The following is a 12,840-nucleotide window of genomic DNA, read 5'->3' on the forward strand; positions in this document are numbered from 1 at the left end:
TCTCCAAACATACCATATAAGCCAATCTGATATTGTCAAGAGAGACAAGAAAATATTTGTGAGGATGATACTGAGCCTTTCCCCAAATAAGCGGTTGCTGGAGTCTTAAATGCTTGCCTCTGATAAAAGTGCAGTCAATAAATAAAATGTTATTTTCTGTTCAAAACACAACAACTGGAAAATCATTTCACCTCTAAACCTTTCTGCATATAATGCTGTTACCTCTGTATCATCCTCAATCTAGTTAGGGTTCAGTCAAAGGTTCAGCATGAGCATTTATCTAAGAGTGAAGTCATTTTTGTCCATGCTGCGGATGAAAGTAAATTGCCAGAGGGACATATATATACCGGAGGGAGAGAAATCCACACCTTATCTCTGGTAAATTACACTCAGTGAATATGAACAGCACAGAAAATGAGACTCACCATCAGACATGTTGCCTGAACTATTCAACTTTCAATCATGCCAAATGTTTCCACTTCTAAAAGCCAAAGCAATTTCATCTATTTAATGTGTTTAAGCCTTGGGAAAAGTCACTCAGTAGTAATGCTCTATGAGTGCTAACACTGTGCACACTTGGGAATCAACATGTTATCAAAGTCTGGATTGAAAAATGGAAAACCTTTTTTGTAGTGTATTTATTTTAAACCTTGATTACATGTTACATCGTTGTAACATATAATCAATATGTAAAACACACTTACAAGCTGTGGTAATGCCACTTTATATGGCCACAGTAAGTGAAGCGCACGTATCAAGTGGCAGTAAACTGGTCTGGAATTTATGTCTGAGACTGTGCGATGAGACTGCCGGAGTCAGATGTGAGGGCCTGAATGTCTCCCTGAGGTCTTTCTGTCTGAGGTTTAATTCATGCTTGGCACTGGACGGGGCATTAAATCACAACCATCTCTTCCAGCTTCTGTCAGCACTGCCCGAAAAGGACAGGCTTGAGAGGCCTCCCTCTCACCCCACTCATGCCCTCTCCTGCCCTCTCCATTACCCTTGTGGTTTTTCTGAGTGCAGGGCTGTTGATCTTGGCTTACTTCACCTTCTTAGGATACAGTTTGTTTTCCTGAGATCAGTAAACAACCTGTAAAGCATTAAAGGTTAGTCTCTGTCATGGCACTAAAATGTCAATTAACATATTATTGTGTGCATGTTCTCTCACAGCTAAAAAATGTTTACAATCAATCAGTTAAATCCAACTTATAATGTACTTCAAAGTGAGCAAGTTGCTTGACTTTCTTTTTTTTTTTTTTTTTTTTTTTTACATGTTACCAATCAGTGACGTACAAAAACAAGGTATATTCCACCCAAATAGTTCTGGGGCCATCAGGTTTTAGTAATTTGGCACTCATTTTCTGAGGAGGCAATTATTATGGGTCAGAAACATAAATAGAAACTAGGTTTCTCTGATTGAGATGTTGCTGAAAGGTGCCCTGTGAAGATTTTTTCTGACACAAACAAAAAGTTTTGTTGACAATTGACAGAATGTATTGAATTCCTTTTTCATATAACGTTTGCAAAGCCGATCTTTTTTTTCCCCTTTTTAAATCCTGCAGTGTGTACATCCATGTTTAGGTGCTAGCAGCCGCCTTCTTCCCTGCATTTGTTGGCAAATTGCTGCTATTCTTGGAGTATAACTGCCACCTGCACTGTAGATTAGTGTAACGGTGTGAAAGGTGTGGCAGGAAAGTGTATCATGTTGCTCACATGCACGCAAGTGAATGAATGCACAGGGACCTACTCATAACGAAACTGATCCATAGTACTCTAAGAGAGAGGTGGAAAAAAATCCACAGGGAACCTTTAAGTTTCTCAGTTCAAAGACTCCTCAATAAGTTATGAAATGATGTATTAACATTTTCATCACTCTTAAAATTCCAGCAGATTTTGGGTGGAATTAGGGAGAAGGTTCCAACATGCTGACATCTGTAAGGGTTACATTCATTTGAAACTACTATCAACTTAATCTTGGACTTTTTAGGGGCCGAGACCCTTGCTTTATCTTTAACCGCCTGAAAAACACAGGGTTGGGCAGTGGGTGCTACTCTGTGCCAACTTTTAAGGGCGCAGAGGCAGGTTGCACCTAAAGTCATTAAGCAACCAGCACTGTATTATAGCCTACTTAACAGAAATCTCAAGTTCATCGCTGATCTTCTTCTATGCATCGTTTTGTAAGTGGGTACTAGGACTACAACATTGTCTGTGGGTCAGATGTAAAGGTCTGCGGAGCCCTGCACTAAAATGATCAGCCTTTTCTCCATATTTATCACAGACTGACGTTTACAGAAGAAAGAGAAGACGTCTACCAGCTGTGATTGGTTGTTCCTTGTCACATGACATGTGATACGCATTGCCGTGTTCCAAAGGTTTGGTTATCGCATGGTAAAGTAGTTGCACCCTGCAAAACACGTCTTTGGGAGCACCTGCCATTTGCAATGGCGTCACTCTCACTTTTGAGCGCGCCTTCCACCCCTCTACACTGAAAACAAGGGCGCCAAAAATGTACGATGTGTACGGGCCTTAAGTCAGCATGAATGGGGGGTTGTAAGGGTGCACAGAATCAAAGTTTAAACATCAGCAACTGAGCAAACAAGGAAATGATGACTGTCAAAAGCTCCAGAGGAAGCGTGTAAGGTGACCTTGAGTTGAGAGGGTTTGTCAAGTGTATGTTTTCATGACAGTAATGTGAAAGCAGTGGGTTGTATTGACAACAGCTAATACCGAAAGACTGAGCGGGGCTTAAAATGTCAATAATTAGCCACGCCTTCGTACCTGTGACTTGTCTCCTCCCAGCACATTGACCATGACCTCCATGACAGTCTCGTGCATGCCCAGCACTCTCATCAGGTTGGGATGTTGGTAGAAGACCTTGTTATTCATGATGTCACTGGAAACACAAGAAAGTGATTGTCAAGGTCTTGATATATTGTACATCCATAACTTTTTGAAGCAAAACATAGCATATTGGAAACACTGCCTGATTGTGGAAATAAGTTTAGGTAAATAACAATGTGCAACGAGGAACACTTGTTATAATATTATATATACACTCTTATCTACACGCCATTATCAATCATCATATTTCACATCACAAATTACATTACATTAAAAAAAGAACTTGATAGAGTGAGAAATCTGTGTTTACTGCAACAAATGTTCTCACCCGAGTCCATCAATCATGAGTTTCTCCTCCTCCTTGCCCATTCGGACTGACAGCAGAGACCTGATTTGACCCAGTGATGCCAATAGGTTAATGGCATCCTGCACGGACGCGGCGCTGATGGTGTAGGATTTCTTCATGGCCCGGAGCAGCTCTCCGATGCCGTCATACTGCCTCCTGAGCAGGCTGAACATCACTCTGACCAGCTCTGGGTCCTGGATGTGAGACTCCTGGGCCCAGCTGGTTATGGTCTGGGAGATCAGCTCCTTCAGGTTGGCTGGAGAGGTGAGAATTCGACATCCACACAGTGAATGATGGAATAGAGGTGGTAAAGTTAGAGTAGATTTTGTATCAGAGGTTAATGGTTTAGTGGTGTGATGACTTGACGACCACTCAAGTTTTCTAACTCTGATCATCATTCATCATTCACTGTCATTTTCAAATACTGATCTGAAACTAATAATCAATGAGCTTTGTAGGGTGTAACAAAAGTGCCTAGAGCAGACTATAAGCCAGTTTTTCTAGGTGCCTTGTACAATGCCTTTAAAACAACATGTACAGAAATGTGTCAGATGTACAACAGGTGTGGCAAAAGCACAGTTGAGTAATGCTATTGGGCTTGTAGTCCCGCTGTGCTCAAGCTTGCTGTGGATAAGTCAAGGTTAAGTAGTTCTGGGTTACTTTATCCTACATATGAATCAAGGGAACGCACAAATTCCAAACACCATTTCAGAGGGCTTTAGAAAGGTAAAGCCTGTGGGTATTACTGTGTTGAACAATGGCGTCTCTCCTAAACAACACACTAGCTGGTTTCTACTTATTAGAATGCTAAGCCAGCAACCAGAAAATACATTACGTCTGTATGAAAACAAAACGCTGAGGCTAGCTCATTCTGTAATATCTGCTCCAGGTCCCACCATGTGCTGCATCAGTGCCAATGCCATTTTATACCTTTAAACAATGGTTCACAGTGTTTTAGCTCATTCGTAATAGGAAAAAAGGATTGTTCACCCCACAGTTCAGCAACAGTGCCAGCACAGTCTATGTATTTCATTTTTATATCCAGTATTTTAAAGCTTTGCAGTACAACCCCTGCATTTGATTCAAGGCTATTTCAGAGGAAGTTTCTGAGGCCACACAAAGACTTAATTAACAATTAACGATAAAACTATAGCCACAATTCTTTGATTTGGTATATACTGGTCAGCCACAACATGGGGTGAAGGGAATAACACTGATCATCTCGTTACAATGCAATATTCTAATGACAAAGAGCTCAAGGCAATGACCTGGCCTCCAAATTCCCCAGATCCCAATCCGATGAAGCATCTATGGGATTTGCTGGTGATCCACCTCGCAACCCACAGGATTTTCAGGACACCCCCAAAGGTCCTATGTCCATGCCCCAACAGGTCAGAGGCTTCACCTTGGACCTCTGAACTGTCCAGTACTTGGTCTGCAATGGTGCTTGGGTGAATAGTGCGTGTCAGGTGGCATCTACATGAATGTCAGGACCCAAGGTTTCCCTGCAGAACATTGCACTGTAACACTTTACTCATCAGTGGATTTAATGTTGTGGCTGATCTGTGTATGTGCTTACTATTACCGGTTCAGAGGTGAGAAGTAACTCTGTAGGAAAAATCAATCTGGGATTCACTGAGTTGAAAACATTGTACAGGTTTTACTGCTCATAATCAATTTGTTATGTATTTCTTTAACTACGGCATAAGAGAGAAAGATCATCCATCCATTTTCCATAACTGCTTATCTTCTTAAGGGTCATGGGGGTAAAAGAAAGGTCATGAAAGGGGTCATGCTGCTACTTTTGTAATTTGAGCAAATGACCTTCCCATAAACTTTGTCCTTATGTACACTGATGATGCTGTCATACAGCATATCAGGGGATGTTTACAGATCAATTACCAGAGTACTTTGAAGTGATATCTGACCGGCTTGACACCTTGAGTCTGGAAAATCAGTTTGTAATTGGGTACGTGTGATCTGTCACTTTAAAGAAGAGCCAGTAAAGAGTAAATTAATTAACAAATGAATTCAATTTAGCATTTGAAACGGTGTCTCAGCTGAGCACTAGGATCAAGATAATTAAAGCATCACAACTGTGGCGGGTTTTACACATAGTGACCACATATCGAACTGGGAAATTTGGATGATGCATGCAAAATATGAGACTGTAAATCTTGAGCCCTCGACCAATTCTCACTCTCTTAATGTGTTAAGCTAATTAATTTGTATCGCTCCCTTGTTCCTCCTCTACCAACAATACAAAACACAATGCAACACTAACAACATTCACTTATCGCTGACCAGCCTTGACTCTAAAATGTAGGCAGATAATGTTTTTTTTAAAGCCAAATGCAGCCACTCAAAGAGCTACTTCTACTCTCAACCTTTTCTCCTGCAGTAAGTTCACTTATAAAAGGTTAGGGTATAATTGACTTTTGCTTATCCTTCAAACTTGTCACTCCTTGGAAGAAAACGTCTGAAATTGTTTCTAAGGACTGTCGAGAAACAGCTGTGGGCTCTGGTCCCCTGACACCTCAAAAAGGTTTTTCATTAAAAAGGGAACAATATGTCTCTACCTCATACATTTATAGTAGAGCACATAGATATATAGAGACAGATGAAAATTAAAGTGTAACCCAAAGTTGTTTTTTTTGTAAAGGTTTAAAGTCTGGGGGACCCTTTGAAACTTTGTCTCAGGTCTCATCAAACTTTAATCTCACAGACATGACAGACAATAAAACTGGGCACAGCTACAGAGGAACTCAGTGAACTGTAGTGATAAATGAAGGGGCTGTGTCTAAATGCCGCACCTCCCCAAATGATAACATTGTTATTCCAAAGCTATCGCTGAACTTTGAGTGTTTAAGTCAAACAACCCAACATCTGTGGCAAACAAAGGGTCGGATTCAAGCAGAATCCTAATGAGAGACAAGACGGATACAAAGAGAGAGAGAGGGAGCCAGCTGCCCTGAAGGTGAATGTCTCGCAGATTCACATCTGCTCTGCATCGTCTCAAACAGTGGCTCACATGGGAGTCATCACTAACACCAAAAACTACCCTGTCTGCAAGCCAATCAGCTAATGATCACACACAGTCAGTATGGTGCTATTAATGAAAACGTTTATGTGCTCCAAGATGTGTTTTCAGCACAGACTAAGCACTGACGGATTGTGGCCACTTATAGCACCATGAATTATTACACACTGCCTGCAACCACTATCTGACCCCTTGCAAGGTTTGATTTACAAATTTTGGTAATGATATTACAACACAAACACGCCCATGAAGTTTTGCAGTTGAGCGCAATTCACCCTTTCCTCGGGTCTGGCTGGTATTATCCAATAAAAAAACAGAAACTAAAATTTCAGACACAGAGCTACAGGTCCCGACCGACAAGGTGCACAGGCATTCCTCAAAACATCCGGCAAGGAATTTGATACCGAAAGAGAAAAAAACATATTTGGGATTTAATATCCCAGTCTGTCAGTGCTGCTGGTGTTTTCAAACTCACACCTTCAGACTGTAAAACAAGATTAGTGAGACACCCCTTCTAAACGCACTCAAGTTACCGCCAACTCTCTGAAAATGCCAATAATTTTACTGGAACTATGTGCGGCTGTCAGAGCTGACCTTTGTGAATTGGACTGTTTTTGCAGTGATGCTCATTTGCATTAGAAAGGGGCCAAATTTGCCCCAAATGTATGCATATGACCTAATTTAAATATGTGCAATTAGCACAGGAGTACTGAAACGCTATCTGCTTGGCAGCACAGTTATGGGTGCGTTAAACCCTTTGCAGGGGCTTTGAGAATGATTCAGTTTCTTTTTGTAGTATTTGTGCAGGTTTATGGATGTTTCACCCCCTCATCTTTTATCGTAATACTAAATGATGACGAAGATACAGTACTGACTTTAATTCCAAAGCTGTCAAAAAGTAGTTTGATTGATTTTGGTGTGCCAGTTCATGCATTATAGAACATTTCCATGTTTAAAAAAACAGTATAATAAACTTGAGGAGAAGCTGCTTTCGCCCCCCATCATTTAGCACGTCTACTTAACTATGATCTTAATATGATGAGCAAAAGGTGATGCAGGTCTACAAGAACCATCATGAATCACATCATCTGTCCACTTATGAAGCGTTTCAATAATGCAGGCTAGGTGTGGGAGGCTGGAGTCAGGCATTAAAATTTATAGCAGAGTCTTGCAGTGGCTGTCCATTAGTCTTCTATTATTTGAAACAGAACATGACCATGCTTTCAGCAAAGGGCAGCAGAGAATAATATTGAAACCAGTGACCCCATGTTGAAGCAAAGAACTTGTTAAACTAATAGTTGGGCAGTGTTGTCATGTTCTGTTTTATTTATGATGTATATCTGCACCTTTTTTTAGAATTCTTCAATACCAATGTGATAATTATTAAAGATTTCAGAAAGTGTTATGGCTTATTGCCAATACAGCAAACCTTTAGATATTAAATAGGTACAAAAACAATGGCATCCTGTGTAAGTGATGCAGCACCAAGATGAAGAAAAGTTGAACTGATAAGGTTAAGGTTTTAGCTGCTATTTGCATAATTGTGTAAAATATGAGTTCAAGGTGATTTTTTGAATGTGCTTTTATCTTGTATATTGCCTTCTGTCAAGCGTTTTCCATTTCTGAAATGACTTCATTTCAGAGGTTAATCTGTGTTTGCATCTGATGCCCCCCCCCCCCCCCCACCTGTTCTATCCATTAAGCCACCTATTTTGAACCCTTTAATCTCTTAGTTTACCAATTCCACTGAATAAGTTACAATGTCACAACACTCTGCCATGAGGTGCTCAGAAACTCTATAACTGTCACAAACTTTCAGGTTAACAGGTCATTTTTCCTCCTTGGTGTTCAGAGGTACTTACTGGGAGCAGCCTGTTCCTTCTCTGTGGGTTCCTCCTCGGTCTTCTGAGGTGGACCTTTGATCTTGTACAGTAAAGCGAGGAGACGGCCTTTTATTGAAGTGTCCTGCTCTTCTTCTTCCTCCTCCACAGGAATTCCTGCAAGAGGAAACACATCTTGGTCAGACACTCAGAAATTCAACATTTCCACAGGGGCCAAGTGTAGTATGTCTGGGGTCAGGCACAACTGTGAACTCGTTACACTCCATTAACATCTTTAGTCCAACACTGTATCCACTCTAACCAATTTCCATAGGGGATGGGGATTTGATTTTCACTAACCAATCACTAGAGACCAATGAATCCCCCTGAGTTTAAGGTTATTTTGAGTCCACACTGATGTGTAGTCATGCCAACATAATGGTTTTGCTAGGTCTTATGAGTTGAGTGGAGAAAAGTAAAACAAACTACAATGTTTGGTGATACTGGGAGGACATATCGATGTAAAGCAGCCTCAATACCAGCGTGTATATATAGTGATCACCATTGTGGTTATTACTATTTCTGGGCACCACTTAACAATGGCATTAATCCTGCCCTTCATTTCCACTACTGGGGTAGTCTGAGTGGGCGGAAGTTTGATGCATAGAACAGCCTCTCATTGGGCAGAACGAGCCACCCGCTGAAGTCCCGCCCTACCACCTAGCAGTGTAGCAGTTTTCAACCCTTTTCAACACGTCCTTTATTAACTTTTGCGGTGTTTGATCTTGCGGGGATGTAGCCATTTTTCTACCATGGTTCGCGTCTTATAGGCGATATTTTTGTGGGCATGTTACACCAAAACCTGCTTCCGCCGGCAATATTTTTGCAAGCGCACCATTGCTGTGGCACCACCAAGAACAATTGTGATGGGTTGAAAGAAATACAAGCAGCCGGAGCGTTTTTTTCTCCAATCTTAAAGTGAGACTCGGCCCAGCCAGACCTTTCTTTTCTTGAGAAAGGTCTGGTGAGCGAGACTACTACTGGGGATACTAACTGCAAAGAACTTAGACTGATACTCTTTGGGAACTCGGGATAGCTACCAAGGGAGGGAAAAAATCTAAACAAATGGTGTTAATCAAAAATGCAAAATGATGTGATATACAAGAGGCCTTCCTATTTTGTTTGGCGCTCCACTGACTCTTTGATCTTCAGCACCACACTTCAAAGCCGTGTAGTGCTAGTTGGTCTGCAGCTCAAAAATTGAGCCACTTACGGGGCTTAGTGGCAGAGCAGGCGCCCCATGTACAAGGCCGTTGCCACAGCGGCCCAGGTTCGACTCCAGCCTGTGGCCCTTTGCTGCATGTCACTCCACCTCTCTCTCCTCCTTTCACACTTGTCTGTCCTATCCATTAAAGGCTAAAAATGCCCAAAAAAATATTTAAAAAAAAAAACAAAAAAACATTGAGCCACTTACTCCCCGGGGCGACCTGAGGAGAGACTGGTGGGTGGGCGCAATATTTCACAACAACACTGTTCAGTCTGTACAGCATTACCAGCTGTAATCGCCAAATGACTGGTGCCACTAGCTAGCTTCCACCAGACCTGGTTGGTGCGCAGTACAGTAAACTGAAGAAAGTCAAAACTAACCTATAAACTGACATGTGTGACCGGTTAAAAATATTCCCGGTTAACCGTTTATAAGTTGAAGCAAAAAACTTGTCTGTTTCCACTTTAATACACCAGTAAGTTTGTATTTTATTATTTTTGATACAAGATCAAGCCAAGGTCAACATGATTGGCAGTGTCTATGTCTAAGTGTCTATGGCACCCCAAGAACCACTGCTTTGTTTTTTGTTTGGTTTTGTTAGTCAAAGGTGAAGTTGAATCAGTTTGTATGGAAAGCCGCATACAAAGTAATAACATCTATGAACCAAAAAGCAAAGGAAATGAAGGAGCAATCAGACTCTACCGCAGTGCAGTCGCAATTCTTCATGGAAGGCGTTGAGTTCCTCCTGGATGTCCTCAGGACAGGGGCAGTCCTCTCCTGCACTGAAATTCAACAGGATGTTGATCTGCAGGAAACAGACAAACAAAACATTAAGATTAGCAACAGAGGCTGGGGGAGGAGGATATAAAAAATGTTTTAGCAGGAGGGACGAGGAGAAGGAGGAAGAAATAAGTCAACAAGCAAACAAATGTGTGAAAGAACGCATAAAAGGAGGATGGCAGTCAGAGAGGACAGCACCATCATTATTCTGAGTCATAACTCGACAGCAGAAACCCATGTGGTCTCCTGCAGTGAGTGCTCACATGGGCTGTTCAGTTAGTATCTGTCTGATCAAAGCAGAGAGAAACTGTCTGAAGCAGTCTACATCAAGTGAACATTAACACCTTACGTAATTCTTAATGACACAGACAGACCTTTAATGATGAATTATTATGAATAGCTACAAATCTGCTGTGTTTGCTGTATGTGACAAGCTAACAGACTAAATATACATGAGCTGCTTCCTCGGGCTAAGCAAATGCAGAGTCCAGCTTAGGCTATTCTGATGTCTATTTCTGGCAGAGCTTTTTAATAAACCATGGGAGGAACATACAGCGATCTCAGAGGATGTTGCCTACAGTATACACCTGCTGCTGACCACGACAGTACTTATTTTTCAGGGATCAGAGTGGAGCTGAAGGCGTGTGCTTATCAGCAAGGTGTAACAGCTTGGAGGAAGTGCAATTATTTTTTTTTGAGCATGAAAGCTTTGCAGTCGTGCAGATCTTAACTCTGGCTCGCGTTTTCAAGTTTGTGTTGTATGCAAGTACTCTACTCGGCACAAAAGCAAGAGATCTGAACACAAACAGAAAAGGAGTGACTGGGTCTTTCTGGCTAATAGGCAGGAAGAATAATGTTGCACCCCTCTCTTCTTCTCTACTCTGGCTCTGAGACACACTGAAAGAGATATGGATGTTAAAAAGGGGGGGGGGTTCTCATTAGGTACAAAGATCTGAGCCCCTGGCACTGTAGTGTGCTGACGCAATCATTACACACTGGGCTGAAAAAAACTGAAAGCATGCGGTGTTAAGGGAAAACTGAGATCCAAGAATATGCTTGAGTTTGTGTTATAGTTAGCCAATTAGCAGCAATATCCAATATTTAATCATAGGGTCAATACAAATATAAACTGCTTCTATCTATGCTTTTTATATATTTAAAACAGCAAATATACACATAACATAAAAGTGGAACTAGACTAATATATCAGCTGATATTAGCTTATTCATTAGTCATTTAAATTCAATCCTAATTATGGAGCTTATAAAGAGTTACCAGAGTAACAGCTAATGTGGATCCAAACAAACAATCAGGGTTACACTGTCCAGTCTGCCCCCAGTCTGACCATTGCCCTGATAGCATGACACACCGAAACCTGAGTCTGACCTCTCAAAGCGAAAAAAGCTGATAGCTTCAACATCTGTTGTGAGAAAGAATAAACCCTCAGGGGGATCGTTTTGGTCTGAAGGGTTCAGATAACACAGACTGCTCAGTCGGCTGGTTTGATTTCGGATTCGTAGCAGTATCTACACCCTCGCCAAACAGGTATTTTTGTAAATCTAGCACTTTAATAATCTGGACCTTGCAAACTATTTCAAGGCTAACCTATAAAACTAGAATCACCGCCTCATGTACATCCCCGCAAACCTGTCAACTTGCAGTAACAGTTTGAATCCATGTCTGTACAGACTCATATGTAGCCCTGACAGTAGACATTAGGGGTGTGCCAGATCATCTTGTTCACAATAATAACGGAATATTTTTTAATATCATAGGAAAAATTCACATCGTGATACTGCGATATTTCGGCTTGTTGACATACGGCAACAGCAAACATGGCTAAAAGCGAAATTATTAGCGACTCTGCAGTGGTTCCAAAAAGAGGAGCAGCTTCAGTCGTGTGGAATAAACTGTGGCATGCTGAATGTTTTATGAACAGCCCCGGATTTCTCAGACTCTTTTAGCGAGTTACCGCTCAGAGGGAACTCATTCAGCAGCTCCTCTGGCAGCAGCACAGTGTCTCTCCCTCTGCTCTCTCACCGTGCACACACAGGAATCGGTGTCCTCAAGTGATTACAACTTTAGTTAGTTAGAGAAATGGCAGAGCATGCAGGTCCAGGTGGAAAAAAATGATAACACTTCATAATTTGGGATTTGTCTAAAAGAGAAAAAATCCCCTGTCGATTTTTATATCTAGATCCCAGGGGACATTTTTTGTATTTGGGAGCTGTTTAAATGTGTAATTATTGGTAGATTTTATATTGTTGTATTGTTAAAATTGTGTACAGAATCTGAATCTCACTTTGAGTTATGAGTCATTCTAGTTTAGTTTTTACTGAGTATCTAAAGGGAAACTGTGAAACTATATCACTTATTTTGTGGCAATTCTGTTTTCTTAAATTAATAATAAAACATTTTTCTTTTTTAAGAATTTGTCATATTGTCAAGAAAATCATTATCGCAGATATCCCCTGAAATATTGTGATACTATTTCACGGCCATATCGTCCACCCCTAGTAGACATTCAAAAATAAACGTTCCTGCAAAAAAGCTACAAATTCTAAAACAATGTAGATGCTTCACACACATCTTTAACCCAGCAACCCGAAAGACTCCGATTCACTTTCAAGGTGGACACTCAAGATTAGTGCTGCACAATTTGATAAAAATGTGCGATTGCGATTATGGTGGACAATATCACGATTTGCGATTGCGATTACAATATAATTACAATAAAATGTAATAA

General features: G+C 41.0%; 1 protein-coding gene across 4 annotated transcripts in view; it reads right to left on the bottom strand.

The window, feature by feature from the left end:
* The window catches only part of ryr3 (ryanodine receptor 3), a 157,660-nt gene that overhangs the window by 64,322 nt on the left and 80,498 nt on the right, over positions 1 to 12,840 (bottom strand). For all 4 annotated transcript variants that reach the window (XM_049589531.1, XM_049589530.1, XM_049589529.1 and 1 more), the window contains 4 exons: positions 10,017 to 10,119; positions 8,090 to 8,224; positions 3,170 to 3,443; positions 2,779 to 2,893 (listed from right to left, as the gene is read on the bottom strand). In XM_049589531.1, coding sequence (XP_049445488.1) covers positions 2,779 to 2,893; positions 3,170 to 3,443; positions 8,090 to 8,224; positions 10,017 to 10,119 — 627 coding nt within the window. The remainder of the gene's footprint in view (positions 1 to 2,778; positions 2,894 to 3,169; positions 3,444 to 8,089; positions 8,225 to 10,016; positions 10,120 to 12,840) is intronic.

Source organism: Epinephelus fuscoguttatus, linkage group LG11 (genome assembly GCF_011397635.1).
Source record: "Epinephelus fuscoguttatus linkage group LG11, E.fuscoguttatus.final_Chr_v1".
Taxonomy (NCBI): domain Eukaryota; kingdom Metazoa; phylum Chordata; class Actinopteri; order Perciformes; family Serranidae; genus Epinephelus; species Epinephelus fuscoguttatus.